At 43.1% G+C, this 21,171-nt stretch overlaps 1 protein-coding gene and 1 pseudogene across 1 annotated transcript; one reads left to right on the top strand and one right to left on the bottom strand.

Moving 5' to 3' along the window:
• Positions 1-2,551: 2,551 nt before the first annotated feature.
• LOC149281265 (sterol 26-hydroxylase, mitochondrial-like) lies at positions 2,552-11,927 on the top strand. The gene is made up of 9 exons (XM_089499472.1): positions 2,552-2,854; positions 4,240-4,430; positions 8,136-8,335; positions 9,437-9,634; positions 9,743-9,906; positions 10,031-10,197; positions 10,658-10,739; positions 11,296-11,496; positions 11,790-11,927. Exons 1-9 carry the CDS (start codon positions 2,552-2,554, stop codon positions 11,925-11,927), a joined length of 1,644 nt encoding a protein of 547 aa, XP_089355598.1.
• Positions 11,928-15,682: 3,755 nt separating this feature from the next.
• Positions 15,683-21,171, bottom strand: LOC149281264 (protein FEV pseudogene; annotated as a pseudogene).

Here is a 21,171-nt window from a genome sequence, read left to right as displayed (position 1 = left end):
GGTTGTCCCAGATTGTATCCCTGCGGTACTGGCAGGGGCTTCCGAAGGACGAGTCAAATTGGAAGGCATCATATATCAGTCCTGGGTCGACGGGGCTATACAGCATCAGAGGGTCGCTGTGGTCTTCACCTGCTAACTGCTGGGAGAATCCCTGGTAGCGGCTCTGGAGGTCGAGTTCTGCATATATGAGACCTCTCAATTCTTCTTCCCACTCCGGCAACGGGTTCTCCCCCAGGAGTGGAACTCGTAGATCCCACATTGTCCAGTACTGTGCCCAGTATGATTCAAAGTGGGGATGGGAGAAATCATCCCTCCAGTCTGCGGGCGCAGACTCTAACTGCCTCTGCTGGTGTTCCATCTCACACACCTCGGCTGTAACCCGGTCTGTCTCACCCTCTGGTTCTCGGAAGGGTTGGATATCCTGGTACAATATTTTGGTGGTCTGTTCCCCTAGTCTGGGAGATACAGACCCACTCTGGCTCAGTTCCTGGTGACACATTTCAATCACCGCCGTCACTTGCTCCGATGTAGCCCCTCCTGGGTACAGGGATAGGTGCCATAGAATGTTCTTTTGTAGAGCACTCAGTCCGAGGCTCTCCTCTGGGGCATCCTGGTGCCGATCCATCTCTCTGCAGTCCGCAATCAGAGTAGCCTTTCCTTTGCTACAAACCTCCAGGAGCTCTCTCGGTGTCTCTCGTCTGCAATCCCAGTTGGTGGTTTGGATTTCACCCAAATCGTGGGATTCTTCCCACCGCTGCCAACCAATGTTACAGGGTCACCGTACCCAAGGCTGGGTCCCCCTGTTTGAGGGCTGAGGAATCACCAGTCAGTCCCTCATACGGATAGCACTCAGCTATCCACGGATCATCCAGACCACCATTCGCAGTAAACCAAGAAGAACTCTCTTTATTACAAACACACAGAATTTATATCCAATCTCAATGCAATGTGTACCGAACCCAACCCCCAATCCCATCAGCCACATCCCATCACAAATCCCATCAGTATACAGGGGATGTATCAAGTGAGGGGATTAAGGGATACAATAGGTTCCCCCACCTGTGTTATCCCCCCTGTAGTCCGGGTGCCGTCTGGGCAGACAGGGCTGTGTTGGCTGATTAAGAGCCCCAGCCAGATTATAGGATCGTCTCTTTGAAGGCTGGAGCTGGAGCCACATCAGTCTCTGGGCCGGTTACACAATAATACACAATATAATATATTACCGGGTCACGGTATACGGAACCGGACACAAAAGTGCTCCGTGACCCGGCTAAACTTCATATGACACATGAGCCAGCTAGCCTGGCCCTGTCACACCACTGGCTTATTAAGTTAAACAATCCCTGTCTCTTCTAACTTTTAAGGTTGGAACTGAAAACTTTCGCTTCTTCCAGAATGCAACAGAATATTTTGGAAACAACAACAGGATATCCAAGAATCCACAATGCGGCTATGATACAACAATACAAACTTTTACTAGAACGTTCCAAATATAAAACGATACAAATAACAGTACAATAACAATAATCCCCACATTAATTGACACACTTACAACAAATACATATATATAAGTTCCTATTTACAATATTCAAATATGCATGTTCATAGTTACCTTCCCTGAGAGCTCCAGGTTAGTGATGTTCCTTTGTCTCTTTTCTTTCTCTCCTCCTCTCCTCTCTCTCCCTTACTTTCACTACCTGTCCCTTGATATACTAGAGGGTCCCAATTAGGTCTACTAGGAGATCCCTGATTGGACCCTGTGGTTGCCGTAGTTACCCTTTGAAGTTATTCCCTTTGGCCAACACCACACCCTGGGGTCTTTTACAACCCAAAGATCTCCTGACCTGATTCAATCTATTTCATGAGAAAACCCGTCTTTCTTCCACACACCCTTCATCACGGATATCAGTGTTATCTAAACTAAGACAAAAGGTTTCCCAAATATTTATCATTCCCGGCCACCTCCCATGCATCTTGATTTAACTAGTATTAGCAGAAACCATGATATATATATATATATACATACACACACATACATACATATGCATATTTGCACACATGGACATCCATACACCCGCATACACGTGTCCGTATACATATATATCCACACACCTGCTTATAGTGTAACACCTAACATATATAAATTTTATATTCCATTGTACAGCGCCACGGAATATGATGACGCTCTATAAAACAATAAGAATAATACCAGTCCTAGTCTTTATTTTCTGACATTCCGTAGCTTTGTTTTTTATAAAATGAAAGAATAAAACTGGTTTATTTCCTTTTGTTTCTTTAGGTGATCAGGTTACAGATGAGCTCCTTTTCCTCTCTTTAATGTTTTTTTATTATTCTGGGTGAAGGTTTGAGGATTCTTCTCTGCTCTCCGGATAAGCACCAGTTGCCTGCCTTTCCCAGTTCAGTTAAGTAACTGGAGAGACTGGTGGGAGTCACCCTGGGCTGGAGCAGGAAAGCAGCCATCAGAGGGAGTTCCTTGTTACAGTAACAGCAACAGAGCAGGCTCTGGAAGCACAGCCTGCCTCCCATAACCATGGCCAGGCTCCTGTCTGCCCTTAATACCCTCAGACTAACCAGAAGCAGCCCCTCTCCAGCTATGTTAACCCCTGGATCCCTGAGCTGCTTGCCCCCTCTGAGCAGGGGAAGGGGCTTCTTGCTGCTGCAGGCATGCAGGGGGGCTGTGACCCAGGGGAGGACAATCACAGGGGCTGCAGCTGGGGTGGTCCAAGGAGAGAAGAGGATGAAGAGCTTTCAGGATCTCCCTGGACCTTCTCTGCTCACCAATATGTACTGGGTGTTCCTGAGAGGATACCTGCTGTACTCCCATGAGCTGCAAGTAAGTTTAACTCATCTGATTCCAGGAAATGGGGGGGGGGGTGCATTGGCAAAATGCAATACACATTTCAACCAGTAGGGTCCCAAAATTGCATTATTATGTTTTGACTGTTTCCTCCTGTTTTTAGGGAATTTGGTGTTTTATGCAAGAAAATATGGCCCCCGTCTAGTCTCCTGTTTCTCCTGCCGTAGAGACTCAAATCTTAATCAGTCGTTGGTCTCGTCTTAGATTCAGGAGCCATAAGCCTATGTTTAAATCCCCTCACTGCTGGGAGGCTGCCCCACTTATCTACCACCCTCTAAGTAAATGAAAGCTTCCTTCCGTTTTATCTAAACCTCTAGTTTTAGACTATGACTTCGTGTCCTAACCTCTCCCCTCCTTTGACTTACTCTCCCCTCTTGTACTTTGTTGAGTAACTTTATATCCCTTCTTACTGCCCAGAACCAGACCTCTGTCCTCCGATACACTTTGTCCAAATAAAATGTTTCCTGTGTCTCAGCTAAATATAGCAGTTTATTTATGTAAGATTATTCATTAACATTGTATCAACTTAAAGGTATAATACAGCTTTATTATTTAAGATGTGATTAAAAATAGTCATTATAACAAAAATCCTCTTAAAATGTATTAAATGCATAGAATATTTATATATAAAGTCTTGAGGATTGATTAAATTTATAATCATAAAACCAGCTTTAATCACATTTTAATTTATAGGGTAGGAGGACCAGATTTATAGTTTTTTTTATTACTCTTTATTTATTAAGTGCTAACATAACCTGCGGCGCTGTACAAATTATATATGAGGTGGTTAACAAATACATAGAAAATATACATTTATATATTTATATACAGATACAGCAGGCGTTGAGCGCCCGGCCCACGAACTGCCATCTAGCCTCATGACACTTAATACAAAGCTCCTGGCAAGAATGGTGGTCTTACGAGGGTCCCGCTCGTGAGTTTACAATCTAATAGGAATTATATGGGTGATTGAGGCAAAATGAGGGATCATTTAGATCCAAAGTCATTATTTTGTTCTTTGTTGTATAACATTGTTTTGTTTGTTTGGTTTTTTAGATTATTTGTCAATAAAACACAAATCTAAATAATAAATGTAACAAAAAATATTATCAGTTCCAGAAAGGAAAAAGTTGTTGCAACAGTGTAGCCTTAAACACATGCTGGTTATTCATTAATTATTAATCGGTTAGATAGCGTCTGTATCCACTACTACTATTTCACAAAAACAGCTCTAATCAAGACCAAAAGCTGCTGCCATACAGACTAAAATCTTCTGCTTAGAGCGGCGTCTCCCCTATACATTCGCTGCCACCACGTATGGGTCAAATTCCCCGTTCTGCTAATTCACACCTTGTATTCAGTTCATTTTCAAGAAGAAGTATGGACCCATGTGGAAAACCTCGCTGGGACGATACAAAGTCGTGAATATCGGCGACGTGGATCTGTTGGAGAGCGTCCTGCGGCAGGAGGGGAAATATCCAATGAGGAGCGACATGGAGTTATGGAAAGTCCACCGGCGGCTGAGGGATTACGCCAACGGTCCGTTTACAGAGTGAGTGCGTAAAATGAGGGAAATCAGAAATGTTGGGGCAGATAGCGAAATGCATCGGCAACCAACTGTTACTTAAAGAGCCGAGCAGTCTTAAGACGTGTCCCCCTATCATTAAACTCTGTGTTTCTATAAGGAACTCTACAGAGGGTTTATTCACTAAGTTTAAAAACACAGAGTTAGGGGCATATCTTAAGACCACTCGGCTCAAAGTTTAAATCAAAGTTAGTTGCCGATGTGTTTGGGCTTCCCGTTGTTTTATCTGCTGTAGATCATTAAACCTTACTTGGTCCTGACCCCAATCTTATCAGATTCTAAGCTGGGTGTTTGGTTACTGAATGCAGTTTTTTATTTCAGTTGATGAACCCACTTTAATGAGCATGTGTGCCACCCGTCCCCCTGCCACCCGTCCCCGTGTGCCACCCGTCCCCCTGCCACCTGTCCGGTCCCCGTGTGCCACCCGGCCCGTCCCGTCCCCATGTGCCACCCGTCCCGTCCCCGTGTGCCACCCGTCCCCCTGCCACACGGCTCGTCCCCGTGTGCCACCCGTCCCCCTGCCACCCGTCCCCGTGTGCCACCCGTCCCGTCCCCGTGTGCCACCCGTCCCGTCCCCCTGCCACCCGTCCCGTCCCCCTGTGCCACCCGTCCCGTCCCTCTGTGCCACCCGTCCCGTCCCCGTGTGCCACCTGTCCCGTCCCCCTGCCACCCGTCTCGTCCCCGTGTGCCACCCGTCCCGTCCCCGTGTGCCACCCATCCCGTCCCCGTGTGCCACCCATCCCGTCCCCCTGGCACCCGTCCCGTCCCCGTGTGCCACATGTCCCGTCCCCGTGTGCCACCCGTCCCGTCCCCCTGCCACCCAGCCCATCTCCATGTGCCACCCGTCCCGTAATCAGAAACATGGCAAACCGGTTAAATTGCGTTATCAGATAAGGATAAAGGCTTGGTGGTGATGTCATGTGTTTTAGATTTAGTTTCCATTCAAAGGAACAGTCAAGCGATTATTTATTTATTTATTTACCTTGTTCTGGGTGTTAATCCCAAGAATTCCGGAAGACCTGGTTGGTTGCTGCCAAGATACTTTGTATACATTGAGTTTTGGGGGTTTTTTTTTGCAATATATATGATCTTTATAGACCCCAACTAGCCTCGGTGCCGATACTACGGACAGCGTTACTGGGCTGCACTGGGAATGGCTTACTGGGAAGAGCCGGTGATGGCAGCAGGTAGCGGCCGGGGAACACTGGATAAAATTGCTCTGAAGCGAACTAAGATCCCTAAAAAACAGTTGGACGCGACTGCCCTTTAAATCATGGATCTGTCTCACGAGACCTCGGTAGGCTCCGGTACAACCCGCCTTATAAAAGGGAATGTCTTGAGACAAAAGACATCCTCTTAGGCCGTTTAAAGTGTTGGGAGATCCGTATCTGATGACTGTAATGGCTTTCGATGAATGGGAATACCCGTGTTATTTATGGGAAACAGATGAGACCTAGAATCTGCTGGCAGATCAGCCCCATCCGGCCCCCGTCTACTCTGCCCGTTTCTCCTGCTGTAAAGACTCAAACCTTAATCAGTCGTTGTTCTCGTCTTAGATTCAGGAGCCGTATGTCTATCCCATGCATGTTTAATACCCTCACTGTATTACCCTCTACCACCTCTGCTGGGAGGCTGTTCCACTTATCTTCCATACCTTCAGAGACCACTGGTGAAAGTGGCAGCTGATTCAATTATTTGCGTAACTCATGATGTTTGAGAGGTTTACTGATATGAGCTCTGATGAAAGCAGTGGCGGATCTACCGGGGTCGCAGGGGTCGCGACTGCGACCGGGCCCCGGCGGCAGGGGGGCCCAAGCCAAGGGGCCGCCCGAAATCTTTTTTACGTTTTTTTTTTTTTTTAAATAAGGCAGGGGCGTCCAACATGCGGCCCGCGGGCCAAATGCGGCCCGCGAGACCTCGAGGTGCGGCCCGCGTAAGATCGGCAGCCAGGGCAACCGATCTTACACGAGCCGCACCTCAAGCCCTGCTACTTACTTGTGGGAGGGTCTTCTGGACAGCACAGAGGAAGCGGAGTTCACGTGACTTCCTACTTCCTCTGTGCTTTAGCAGAGGGAGGCCGCGCCCCCTGCTGAAGTCTGTGAGCGGCATCCCCTCGATGCAGTGCAGGTAAGGGGGTGGGGAGGGTGTTTGAATGAGTGTGTGTGATTGAGGGAATGAATCTGTGAATGAATGATTATATGAATAAATGAGTGTGTGTGTGTGTGTGTGATAGCATGGATGTGTAAGTGCTGGAACCTAGGCATGATGGGACTGTGATTGCTGTTAGCAATCACACTCCTATCATGCCAAGTCAGCCAGTACATGCTGAAACCTGGCCAGCTGCCCCCCTTGTGTAGTGATGCTGCCAGCAGTATGGGGTCTGCACTTACAGCCACCCTGTACCAGCATGTACTGGCTGACTTGGCATGATAGGAGTGTGATTGCTAACAGCAATCACAGCGAGCACAGTCCCATCATGCCTAGGTACCAGCATTTACTGGTTGCCTAGGCTAACAGCAATCACACTCCTATCATGCCAAGTCATATTGCTAATTTTGTCCAATTGTGTGTTACCTACTTTTATTAAACATGTGAGTTTTTATTATTATTTTTAAAGGTGGGGGTCATTTTCGGTTTTGGCTAAGTGAACCCTGAATGTTTTGGTCCAGAATTTTCATTTTAGTTCATCCCTAGAATAAATCTAGGGAATCCTGAATTTGTAGTCGCAAAACTTTCAAGGCCCAGAAATCAGTGAGAGGAAGAGTAAAGGTTTTGTGTCATATTACTTTATTTTAATCTGCATATTTTATTAAAGGCCATATTTTTTGTCACAGTGAAAAATGAGTGCGGCCCGCGCACGTATACAATTCTGATGAAGTGGCCCACTGCAGAAAAAACTTGGACACCCCTGGATTATGCCCTTTGTACATGCGCCCCTTTTTCTTTGATTATGATTCAATATGTAAATTGAATTTGTTGAATTAGTTGAAAAAAATTGTTGGGTAAAAATCATGGTTTTTTTGGGGGGGTGAGGGGGTGGGGGTGGGGGGGCCCTTAACAGATTCTCGCACCCGGGCCCTGAGGCGTCTAGTTACGCCCCTGGATGAAAGCACGCATTTTTTTGCATGTGCTGCGGCGGCCGCCTCTCCCCGGCCCAAAGTAAAGCCGATCAGCTACCCCCTGCACTCACCTGACCTCAGAGTTGTGAATAAACTCTCTGCACCGCACTGTGGGAAGGAATTGTAATGACGTAATTCTACTCCTCCGGGCAACATCTGAAAACAACAAGATCTGAGCTGCTAAAATATGCAGCTTTCGGGGCCCTGAAGAAATCCTCCATGCCTTAGACCAGACCTGTTTGAGACCAAAGAATGCTGCACTTAGACGGCAGGGCCTTACCGCCACTGAAGAGGAACAATTTTAATTTAAACCCATTCCCTGCTGTTTCTATACACATTATCGGGGCTTTTAGGGCTGTAGAACCCTGCGATCCCCTCATACCCAGCAAACATTCTGACCTCCTAGAAAAGAGGGGCATCAGGGGAGGAAAAAGGGGGCATCAGGGGAGGAAAAAGGGGGCATCATGGATTATAATTGATTTTTGTTGTGGTTGTTATGCTCCGGCATCGATGTATTATGTATTATGAGGCTCTCAATCATCTGTGTTTCCAGGGAGGGTCATCGCTGGCACACGCTCCGCTCCGTGCTGAATAAGAGGATGCTGCGCCCCGCCGAGGCGGTACTTTACACAGGGGTGGTTAATGAAGTGGTGACGGACTTTCTAGTCCGCCTCGATGTAATGAGAAAAGACTCACCGTCTGGGGTTATGGTGAACGACGTCTCCGACGCTCTCTATAGATTCGCCTTTGAAGGTAACGACCCGGCAGTCACTGAACCTCGGGCTGCGTATGGAGCTTCGTAGGGTTAAAAACAAGAATAAAAAATATGCAAAAAACCCCCAAACCTACCAATCTAGTATTTTCTAGTTAATGTAAATGTTTGTGTGATATGTGTTAGACCTCGCCCCCCCCCCCTTTATACGCTGCGCTCTGAGGCTTTCAGAACCAATCATAATCCAGGAAAGGGGAGGAATAACTGATATCCTTATGGTATACGTACAATGTTACAGATTTATTGGACATTCTATATATCCTGTAAGGTGTAGGATTTGTGAAGTTAAAGGCCAGCTTTTAATGTGAATTAAGTTTGAGTCGAGGTCAATCTTTCCCAAATCTTCCTCATTTCTCTTAATTTCTCCCCTTTCACTTTTTTCTCTTTTCTCTCCTTTCTCTATTTTCTCCCCTCTTTTTTCCTTTGTCTATCCTGTCTTTCTCTTCTGTTTTCTGTCTCATCCCTCTTCCCCATCTCTCCTCTCTCCATGCCTTTCTTACTTTTCCTCCCCTCTCTCTCACCCTTCTCTCTCTTTAGTCTCCTTCATCTCTCTCTCTTTTTTTTCTTCTCTCTACTGAACCAAACATTTTAGCTGTGACCTGTAAGACCTGGCCGCTCCGTAGTCATACCCCAGGTGCAAAGAGTGTCCAGGAAACTCGGCATAAGGCAGCACCCCCGGTCACCACCGCCCCTGGCTGCCACCGCCTCCATAGTTGGTGTATTCCACAGCTTTACAGCCCTTACCGCCAAGGACATTCTTTTATGCCCAAGGCTTTGTTACGTAGGAGTTTTTATCCAACATTATCTGGCCAGTAACAGTAGCCAAGTGAAGAAGAAGAAGAAGGCTATTCCTAAACCTCACCCTCCGCTTGGTTTCCACCATGAGGGAGAATGGATTTCCACCATGGATGCGATGATCTTGTGGAGACCAACGGGTGACCCGGGTAATCTCCTTCTGTAACCGGATTTTTTTAACCAAATTTTGAAAGCCAGACAGTTTTGTTACTTTGTCCTTGTTTTTAGGATTCCGAATCAGTCATTATTTTTACAGTTTTTCCCTCTTTATATTTATTTTTTTTTAGGTATCTCATACATTCTTTTTGAGACGCGGATCGGCTGCTTGGAAAACCAGATCCCCGAAGAGACTCAGAGATTCATCAAATCTATCGGCGACATGATGAAATACTCCGTCTTTGTGTATATAATACCCGAGTGGGCTAACAAAATATTGCCCTTTTTTAATCGCTACATCGAGAGCTGGGACAACATATTTGAGTTCGGTGAGCATTTCCACTAAAAGTAACCTTGTCGGAATCCTACATTTCGGCCTTAATTTGTGGGTGACGTCATGGTTTGTGATGAGGACGCTGTTGGAATTTACTATTTAGGGAACAAGTTGATCAACCAGAAAATGAAGAAGATCCAGGAACGTTTGGATAAAGGTGAGGAGGTCCAAGGAGAGTATCTGACGTACCTTCTGTCCAGCGGCCAGCTAACAGATAAGGAGATCTACGGCAGCGTGGCCGAACTGCTCTTGGCCGGAGTCGACACGGTGTGTAAATAGAAGCTTCTTTCTATTTTTTTTATTAAGAATACCTAATTTCTATGTTTACACGTGGATCTGAAGGGTTTACTAGACTCTTTGGGTCACATGAGAAGTCCTCCTTTGTCTACAGACCTCCAACACTTTATCCTGGGCTCTGTATCATCTGTCGCATAACCCGGAGATCCAGACAGCGCTGTATGAGGAGGTGTTAGGGGTCGTTCCTGGAGATGGGATACCCACCGCCGAGGACATCTCCAGAATGCCCCTGCTGAAGGCTGTGATCAAAGAAACGTTGAGGTGGGTTCCTCAAGCCTGTCTGCCACGCATGCCGCAGAACCGAGGCGGAAACGGCGTAACTCGAGAGGTCTATAATTATTATGTCTGTTTGTGGAATATAAGAAGGCGCTTTTGCATTCTCAAACATATAATTAATTAACGTTAACAACCCAAAATTAGGAACTGGGTGTTACCAAGAGCTGTCGGATTTCCGTCGGTGTTATTTTAGATCCGCCATCAACAGAATCACACGATGTTACATTTTATTTATAGAGCAGCAACACACTCCGTAGCACCGTTACAAAAGGCAAGGGAAAGCTAAAAAAAAAACCTATTGGTTGCATTACCATGTTTAGGACATACTGGTTCAGAAGAGGGTCCTGCCCTTGGGAGCTTACAATCTATCGAGAGGCAGAAGTAAGAAAGAATGTCTCCAGTGGTCTGACACATTTGCAGAACGCGTTCTCTTCTCTTATTTTAGGATGTACCCTGTCGTCCCGACCAATTCCAGAGTTGCTGTTGAGAAACCCATTACCCTCGGAGATTATTACTTCCCAAAAGATGTAAGTTCCAAGTCATCTCGGGTTCATTTAGGTGATTTTTTTTCCAAGTAGAGTAGAATTTTTGAAGCTCCCAAGCATTCCCATCCCCATCGTCCCAAAAACTAGCAGTGATACATTGTTACATTTCCCCAACAAGACTTGGTGGACCAGAGCATGATGTCATACATTTGACAGGGTCGTGCTGTAGGAGGAATACCTGGGGGGGTGCTTGAGATTATTTTAGGTCCCTATGTGATAAGATAGAACAAGGAGCGGAGGGTAATTAAAGGGTGGTATGGAGGAGAGAGACCAGTTAGGTAATCAGGGACGGATGAAGGAGGGACAGGGTGAGAATGATGGTGGAGTGGTCCCAATCAACGGGGTCCGGGGAAGAGAGAAGCGGACGGGAAGACGGGAGTGAGGACAGACGGGGTGGAACTAGTTTGATGATGGATTGGGATGATAAGGTAGAGAAGATAATGTGACCGCGCCGTAAAGCAGGACTGTGCTGAGCGGCCATCGGCACCGGAATCGAGCGTCTCCTCCATGCGCTGAATCTCCCGGCTTCTCTCCGCAGACGCTCTTCGCTCTGCACCATTACGGAATTTCTCGGGAGGAAACCAACTTTCCAGAACCCAACAAATTCATTCCCCAGCGCTGGTTCCGGGAGGAGCGGGTAAAGAATAACCCTTTCAGTTCCATCCCCTTTGGCTACGGCGTCCGGGCCTGTGTGGGGCGCAGGATCGCCGAGCTGGAAATGCACATGGCTCTCTCTCGAGTAAGTGTTGGCCGTGAAGGATTGTGTCCGGTCCAAGTCCTTGTTACAGGGGTTTGTCCTTTCGGCAGAGGATACGGGAGGACGACTTCATCTAGGAAGAGAATATATGCATAGAGGGGGCTGGGACAGTAAATGGGTTATATGAGTGCCCACTGTGCCCAGAGAAGACATATTGGGTCTGACTGAATTGTTTTCAGGTGATAAAAACGACTCTTTGTTGATTCTGTACAGCGAGATTTGACGGAAATAACTGTATTTTGCTTGTAATTAACAGCGTTTTCGTTTATCCGCAGATGATGAAGAAATACGAGGTAAAACCCGACCCTCGAGGCGGGGAAATCAAAGCCATGTCCAGAATCGTCTTAGTTCCTCAAAAACCGATAAACCTCCAATTTCTGGAGAGGAAGTCGCTGCCTCGCCAGTCTCTCTGATCGTCGCTGCCGTTCTGGATTTTCAATAAGAACGAACCCCAAAATGGCTTCAGATGCCACCCAAAAAAACATGCCGCAGCCCTAAGGGTCCCCTCATACATAACTGTTTGCTGTCTGCCCCCATAGCTTCCATACCCATCAGCGTTACCGATGTTCCCGCCAGGACTGTGAATTCCGGGGTAGTCTTTTATATTTGCATAAAGTTTAAAAAATAATGGCCCTCTTGGGTATTAACATCCAAGGGATGCCAAATGCCCCGGTAATGTGACATCATAAAAACAGGCTTACAGGCAGAGCTCTAGGTAACACATAACGAATATATGAGGGATCCCAAAAAGGATCCAGTGGATAAGGAATGCCGGGGTGGCAGTTTGAATCTCAGCACCCTAGCCAAGCACTTTAATTCAGCGCTTTTGAGGGGTGCCCAGCAAAGGTATCAGACGTGAATTTTAGGACATGTTTAATGGGAAATGTTTTAAAGATAAACTTATTAATAAAATATTTGCAGAATATTCTTAGCTTAAAAAAAACCCTAAAATGTAAAAACTAATAATTATATATATTTTTTTTAAACTAAATTTATATCCATCTGCTGCTTCATGTCCTGATCATATAGAAAATGTGACTTTAAAGTGACTGTAACAAAAAAGTGCAATTAAATAATGTTTAGGTGAATGTAAATATTAACTATCATGTCATATTTTTTGACGGCATTTAGAATTTTGCCTCTTTCCTAATTATTTTTTTTGCCGGGAATACTTAAATGTCACGTGACACAAAAGCAGACACTGATAGGTTGTTGCCATAGAAAATATAGAAACCATCGTAAAAGTTGTTTTTATGTGATTAAAGAGTAAAACGACAGGCCTACTATTTTTGTTACAGAAAAAAGTTTTGAATGTATCAATGTAAGAGAGGATTTTTTTACTTTATCGAGAGGGTGGTGGATAAGTGGAACATCCTCCCAGCAGAAGTGGTAGAGGGTAATACAGTGAAGGAATTTAAACAATCATGGGATAGGCATACGGCTCCTGAATCTAAGACGAGACCAACGACTGATTAAGGTTCGAGTCTTTACAACAGGAGAAACAGGCGATTATACGGGGGCCGCATTGGGGCCGATCTGCCAGCGTTTCATATGTTTTTGAATCCACGAGGACTGACTCTGATGATGTCATGTAGGTTAATAGCAGTTAATCTTTTTCTACCTCACACTACGTCTGCCTTTTATTCACAGAGTAATCTGTAGATATCGGATTTAATAAAGTGGCGTTTTCTAGAATTACGGAGTCAATAAACTTACATTTATTCTCATTTCTTTTTGTCTTTATTTGTTTGGTCGGTCAGGACGCCCCAAAACTCACACGAAGCGACAAGAAAACTAGTTGAGCAACAAAGAAAAAATAAATAAACAAATAAAAAGGTTCATCCGGTTTGTCCGGTTTCCGGCCTCACGTGTAACTGGCGTGTAACTGGCGTGTAGCAGGCGTTTCTGCGATGTTTGCAGAGCCTATAGTGATGTAATGATCTCACACGCAATGTCAGGGTGAAGGGGCAGATTCTCGGGGTCACACAGTCTGGATCTGACTCCTTCCTACCCCCCCCCCCGCCCCGCTGTGATCATATGTAAGACTCCCAATTGGTGCTTTTGCTCCTGGTATGTTATGGTTGATATCCCTGCTTGAATGCAGGTGACCCAATTAAGTGTATCTTTAAATAATGACAAGTCAAGGTTTCCATGATGACCGGTATTAGAGCTTTTCATTGACACATTTGGAGAGTCACTACAAATAATTTTCACAGAGGGCTATAAAAAGGGTTAATATTTCAAGAGTCTCAGGAATATTTACGACAGTTTTGCCAACTTTTGCCGCAGGTCTCATCTTCCCTGACATGAAACGACTTGGAGACGCTGCACGTTATTGGCGCTTTGTGGACTTTTACCAATAAAGTATTTTTTTCTATTATTCCGTTGGGCGAGAGAAGCAAATCACTTAAAAGAAACGGACGCTCCCAAAGCGGAATTCCAAGAACGTAATATTCCGACGTGACGTTTACATCTGTGACAATTTGCATACAAGACGCTACTTTACATACGAAGACAAACAATACAGACAAATTCATAAATAAAGACAACCCCCCCACACCCCCCGCCCCCGATTAAGCATTTTTATATATTTTTTTTCCCCCCTGCAAAATTCTTATTGCGGAGCAGGAATGAAACCAGAACAATTTAAGAAAAAATCAACAATGAAGAATTCAGGGAACCAGTAAAGCAAGGGTTAATCCTTCAGCGCCTTGGCCCTCATACAGAAGATCAAGAGCATTTGCATACAGGGGCGTATTTAGATTATAGCCCAGCCCATTCTCATAAAAGCCCCTCCTCCTTGTTTGTTTTGCCCACTCTATGCCACACCTATCAATAAATATTAACCATTTCCTAGCCGCTTGATGTCAACCTGCTGAAACGTTTACTGTGGTCTCTACTCCGAGAGCTTTACATTAAAAAACCACGCAGGCCACGGCCGGTAATTGGATTTTAGTGATTTCCATTGGATTTGATTATAATGTAAAAAAATAAAAAAAAATAAAAAAAAGGTAATATCAAAAAAAATGTGTTTATCGCCCCTTCAATATACGGTAATTTGGAAATGTGGATTTTTTTTCATTATTATTAATAATCTCTCAATCAGCATTGACAGAGGAAATCATATAGTGGATTTTTTTATTTTTTTTTATTGTGACACTATATATTTTAGATTGTAAGCTCTTGGGGCAAAGTCCTTCTCACCATGTATTTTTCCAAGTCCAAATTGTAATGTGATGCTCGGGTTGTACAGCGCTGCGGAATGTGATGGCGCTATATGAATCAATAAATAATAATTAATATGAACTATAAAGGGTTTCCACGCGAGGAACACAGTAAAAAAAAAACACGGGAAGATTCGAATTTCTACCTGAATTTCTGGCTGCAAATATCTGGTGTGGAAAATGTGGAATTCCATTTTAAAAAAAATAACTCAAATATTTAACCCCATAAATGCCTAAGGGGCTGAAGGGAAGGTAGTAATTACCCTTTACCACACCAGAGTTCAAAAGAGAATTGGAGCACTAGGGGTTGTTGGCAGGGGGCCGGGAGATGGTGGCAGGGGACAGGAGGATTCATAGGGGGCAAAATGCCATAACTGGGGCAATCGCTTAGCAACCAATGCAATGTTTCTTCTGAATGCACCATTTTGCACCAGAATTGCAAAGAGATCTCATAAACCCCACAAAAAAGAACCCCCCCCAAAAAACAGAAATATATATGGATCCCAGTGATGTTCCTTTTATCACCGGAAATATAATTTATCGTATACATTTTTAGAGAATAAAGTGCCCTAAATGACAATTAGCGATTTAGCATTTTTTATATATATTTTTGGTGTGATGTTCGGTTCGTTCCGTAATCAATGTTTGAATTTCTAACAAATTCGGTATCTTGTTTATAAGAAACCTTCAGAAAAACTCTTCGAGCCGACGGATTTCGATAAGTATTTCTTAAAGATTCTGCTGATGGGAGTTGGCGACAGAGAAGAATTGTACAGCGCTGCGGAATATGACGGCGCTATATAAAAGAATAGATAATAATAATGAGGACCTTGAGAGTCCCGTGGCAGGGACGGAGACGTCTTGTGTCTGTCTCACCCTCGTACACGCTTCGGCACGTCTGCTGTGCTTTTATCACGTGTTAGTTCTTGCTTTTGCTTGAATTTTTAGTGGTAATGAGTATTCATGTTCCCGACGCTGTTCATGGAGCCGAGGTGAGGAGCCGACACTGAACCAAACCCCCCTGGTGGGGACTGCAGCCCGTGGCCGGGGTACAGAGCTGACGGGGTCCCTGGCCAGTAGGAAAAGCCAGCCGTGGAGACCCCAGAGGTCATGAGGTTGAGCTTGGACAGGCCGGAGAAGGGTATGTGGGGCAGATTGCCCTGGAACTTGTAGAGGGCCTGTTCGGTGGCCGGCGTGGACTGGCACACCTGTGCCAAGCCGTGGAAGTCAAACTTATAGGCGTATCTCTTGCCGTGCACCTTGGCCATAATGTTCTTGTCGTAGTAATAGCGCAGGGCTCGGCTCAGCTTGTCGTAATTCATGTTGGGTTTGCTCTTACGCTCCCCCCAGCGCCGGGCCACCTCGTCGGGGTCCGTCAGCTTGAACTCACCGTTCGTCCCTTCCCAGGCGATGCAGTTTGCGTTGGAGTGATCAGACAGAAGCTCCAGGAGAAACTGCCATAGCTGGATCTGCCCGCTGCCTGGAGGCAAGAGAAAGGAAGCTTTAAATACCAACATGGGAGCCCATTTAACCCCTGCAAGTCCATATACTGGTATGTATATTTATATATATATATATGTATACATATATATATATATATATATATATATATATATATATATAAAGCCCAAAACACATTGCAGACAACATGCTCAATGGGTACAATCCAGTTCTGCGTAAAGGGATAAACAGCCAGCACACAACATAAATGCAGAAAGGATCCAGTCATCATGTAAATGCCCATTACAGTCAGAGTTGCTCTGGACATCTAGTGGTTATATGCAGTACTGCAAGTAAAGAACATGAAAATATTTAAGGCAGGGACCCAAAATCTTTCAATCAAAGCATCCCATGTTTTTAAGGAGGCAAAGGACTTTTGCTTGGGACCCCATCAATAAGATAACTGAATGAGCGAAAAAAATTTATAAATATATATGTGAGGGTTTTTTTGTTTTTTTTAAATGGAGCATTATAAGAGGAGAAAATGTGTCAAAAGTCAAAGTATTTCTTCAAAACTGAATTTATTATTCAATGATATAATCTTGGAAACACCCATTATTACAATGTTTTAGTGTGTTTTTCTTCAATTTAAATGTATTTAAAAAAAATCAAAATACCAAATTTATTTATTTTAAAATGAAAACATCACGTCCCGGGGATAGTGCCCATGGACAGACCATGTGGGCCAAATGGTTCTTATTTGCTGTCAAACAACGACATCTGGTCCGGCGAATTATTACATTTAACCTTATCAAATAATCGTCATGCAACCGCGTATACATTCTAACAAATTAACAAACACTTTCTCGTGGCAAATTTGTATTTTAATATAAATTATCTCCCGGATCTTACTGAAAAACAAGAGAAATCTCAAAATATTTTTCATGGGAAAACGATGTTTGAGTAAATATTTATATTCCTGGAACTCTCTAGATACGAGTGTGCGTGCATCTTCCTATCTACATTGTCTAATTGTTACGTTATATACTACGTGTCCTGTTTGCCCTTTGTACAGCGCTGCGGAATCTGATGGCGCTATATAAAAGAATAAATCATAATAATACATAATAGTATTCTGGTTTTTAACCCTTTCCCAGCCAAAAAAGGGGAGCAACTCCACTTTATAAGACATGACGCATCAATATATTTCTTGGGGAATAGGGGCTTATGAACATAAAAATCACAACTTTTTTATTTAGATTTATGGTGGCATTTCTAATTTCTGAGGGGCTCGTGGAAGATTACAGAGGGGTTCAGGAGGTATTTGAAAACCCGCTTACTACCAGACCTTTGGACTTCTTACATAAACAGCCATAAATATTGCAAATAAAAAGATTTTTATTTGGATTCCATTAAATGGAATGTCTACAGTTCACTAAAATGCGACACAGCGAACGACTACGAAAGATTGAAATAGTTGAGGATAAAAATCCTTTCAGAAATAGAATGATCCTGAGATAAAAGTTATATTGCTGCTCAGAAATTTCCCATGATATTTTTAGTTCTTTTTTTCTACAAATGTGCAAAAATAAAACTTGTAGGGTCTATGTTTCCTATTTCCACAAATAGATTGTAAGCTTGCAAGAGCAGAGCCCTCTTCTCCTTATTTGCCATTATGTCTAACATCTGTTAATGATGTTTAAATGTTCTTATTTACTTTCATTGTATTCTATTGTAACAGCGCTACGGAATCTGCTGGCGCTACATAAATAAATATCATATTATTAACATATCATGTAACATGTTATCACCTGAAATGGAAATAGACCGCTTCAATGATATGATGATTTCCAATTGGGGAACCAATATTCTGATACATTGGATCCAAACCTTATATACTGTATAATATATATATATATATATATATATATATATATATATAATATTAACTAATATTTAAAATATAAAATATGTCATCTTGTATACAATGTGCACTTAACACATCTGTAGGTTTCTCCTAGTTTATTAACAAATTCAAAATGTAATTGTATATATTATATTTTATATAATAAGTCTATACATATGTTAAACGCCCAATCTGTATAAAATAGGTTTATGAATGAGAGATTTTTTTCTGTCCAAATCATGTAAAATTATAGTACAAAGCTATTTATTTAGCCCATTCCGTTTAAATACCCAATACTCTCTTATGGTTTACATGTGTTTAGTTGGTATTTTCATCTAAGAATTTTGTTACAAAATTCTAATAAATATGTTTGAATGAACAAAATTAAACAATATTATGTATTACAGTTCTTACAGTTGTTACATTTATCTGAGAGTCTGTACATATACCATGAATTAATTGTATAATTAAATACTATTATTATTATTATTATTATTATTATTATTATTATTATTATTTGGTAATGTATAAAAAATGAAAATGTGAAATATTCCAATTCTGTTTTCTTTTCTAAAACCTAGAAAAAATTTTTTAAAATAAAAATAAATACAGATATATATTCATGTATATATATATATATATATATATATATATATATATATATATATATATATATATATATACAAAGTTCCCATTGTAACAATCCACCTTACATTTCATTCTCATATAGCAGTATTAATAATTTTAATAACAGTTTATTTTCCTAAATTGTACAATTTAAACAGAATATTTTGTTACAAACCATAATTATAATACATGGTTAATAAGACTGTGTCATGTTTTAAGGAAAAAGATATTTAAATACTTTGTTAATAGGCTTTTTAACCAAAGAGCACTGATTGTGTGTAATTCTTCATGTTGTTTCTAATATTAATTTCTGGACTATGGTGCTGGTTATGAAATAATCTATAGAATATAGAAGATTATATAGAAAAAGACAGAAACTGCATTGAGATATTCGATAATAAATATATAATAAAATAACGGTCTGTATATGAGCAGAAAAAGAGAAAGAGAGAAAAAAAGAGAACGAGAAAGAAAATAAAAGAAATAAAGAAAACAGCATTTAAAGAAGAAGGTGTTGAGTGGGTAGATGAGAGAGATTAGACCCAAAAAGGCAACACACAGACAAGTTTATATATATAGGTATAGGTAACAGGTTATATATATAGGTATATAGATATGGCATAATAATAAAAATACATATTTTTAGGGGCAGATAATAGATAAATAGTATATTAACATATTTGGGGCTTTTTTGCGTCTCTGTACATATTAATTAATGAATGTATTAATATTGCCGATAATACCGATTTATATATTTCTCATATCAAATATATATATGAATAAAGCGCTTCTCACCCTTCTGGACCCCCGAGCCGAACGGTCTCCATCCCTGCGGCTTGGACTCCTTCAGAAAACTGTCACCGACAGAATCTGAAACACGGAGGAGAATCGGTGAGTAACGGGCGTAAGATCGGCGCAAGATCGGCGCAAGGTCGGCGCAACGGCCGCTAATATACTGCATTCCAAACGCACAAGTATATTATCAGGAGAAAATGTAATGTGGACTCTTATATGTAGTTATATAATGTATAGATTCATAGGTCTTATTATCTTTAAGAAATATTTAACGGTGCAGTAATTGTAATTAGTCTGGAAATGCTGGGAATTCGTTAACAAAAATGTACAGTTTGGTGTCTGAATGTTCCATAAACTTTAAAACGGATAAATGAGAAATGTTTCCTTTAACTAATATCACAGGATTTACATGATATAAATCAGAAAATCAGTTTGGGGGTGCTTTGAAATAATTTGGGGTTCTGCACCCCAAATATGCCTCAATATCGCAAAGCTCCCAGCCCTGCCCCTTCCCCTGCCGCTCGGATGTAAAATGCCCCCGAGACTCTGTCTGGAAAGGGAGAAGCCAGGAAACGCGTCCAGGAAAAAGGAAATCCGATTTCTGGGGAGAAGAGTCTTATAAAGCAAAGAGAGGGGAGAGGAGAGCAGACTGGGGGAGAAAAGAGCAGACTGGGGGAGAAGAGAGCAGACTGGGGGAGAGGAGAGCAGACTGGGGGAGAAAGGACCAAACTGGGGGAGAGAAGAGCGAACTGGGGGAGAAAGGAGCAGACTGGGGGAGAAAAGAGCAGACTGGGGGAGAGGAGAGCAGACTGGGGGAGAAAGGACCAAACTGGGGGAGAGGAGAGCGAACTGGGGGAGAAAGGAGCAGACTGGGGGAGAAGAGAGCAGACTGGGGGAGAGGAGAGCAGACTGGGGGAGAGGAGAGCAGACTGGGGGAGAAAGGACCAAACTGGGGGAGAGGAGAGCGGATGGGGGGGGAAGCAACAGACTGGGGGAGAGGAGAGCAGACTGGGGGAGAAAGGACCAAACTGGGGAGAAAGGAACAGACTGGGGAGAGAGGACCAAACTGGGGGAGAGGAGAGCAGACTGGGGAGAAAGGACTAGACTGGGGGGAGAGGAGGACAGACTGGGGGAGAGAAGAGCAGACTGGGGGAGAAAGGACCAAACTGGGGGAGAAAGGACCAAACTGGGAGAGAAATGACACGACTGGGAGAGAAAAGACCAAGTTGAGGGAGAAAGGAACAGACTGGTAGAGAGTGGAAACATCATGTAAAAAAAACTGGAGAGTAAAAAAACTAAACTGGCAGAAAGAGAAGGCAGTGAAGGGAATGAAGTTGGGTGCAGGGGTGAAGAGACTACAAACCCCCAAATTACAAAATAAAGGTAAAAAAATAATATATATATATATTCAGAAGAATAAACCCCAAAAAACATATTCTAATGATTACCACTGATTTCTATACATTAAACCCCAAGGAGATCAACATAAGATCAGAAAACTGATCCACCAAGCATTACCAGGACTGGGGGTAACCCAATGGACAGACACCAGGACTTCTGGGGTACCCCACCCTGCCACCCCAGTGATACCCCCAACCCAAGCGGGGTGCCTCTACCTGCCAGGTACATGTTGAGTAGGAGCTGTGATCCAGAGCTCTGAGCCAT

This window comes from Sceloporus occidentalis, unplaced genomic scaffold (assembly GCF_023333645.1).
Source record: "Sceloporus occidentalis isolate IW3139 unplaced genomic scaffold, rSceOcc1.0.p SCAF_136, whole genome shotgun sequence".
Classification (NCBI taxonomy): domain Eukaryota; kingdom Metazoa; phylum Chordata; class Lepidosauria; order Squamata; family Phrynosomatidae; genus Sceloporus; species Sceloporus occidentalis.
This window is presented reverse-complemented; position numbering and strand designations above follow the sequence as displayed.

Coding starts and splice junctions, on each gene's coding strand:
- LOC149281265 (XM_089499472.1), top strand. CDS start 2,552: ATGGCCAGGCTCCTGTCTGCCCTTAATACCCTCAGACTAACCAGAAGC. Junction 2,855..4,239: donor TGTACTCCCATGAGCTGCAA/GTAAGTTTAACT, acceptor CCTTGTATTCAG/TTCATTTTCAAGAAGAAGTA. Junction 8,336..9,436: donor CTATAGATTCGCCTTTGAAG/GTAACGACCCGG, acceptor ATTTTTTTTTAG/GTATCTCATACATTCTTTTT.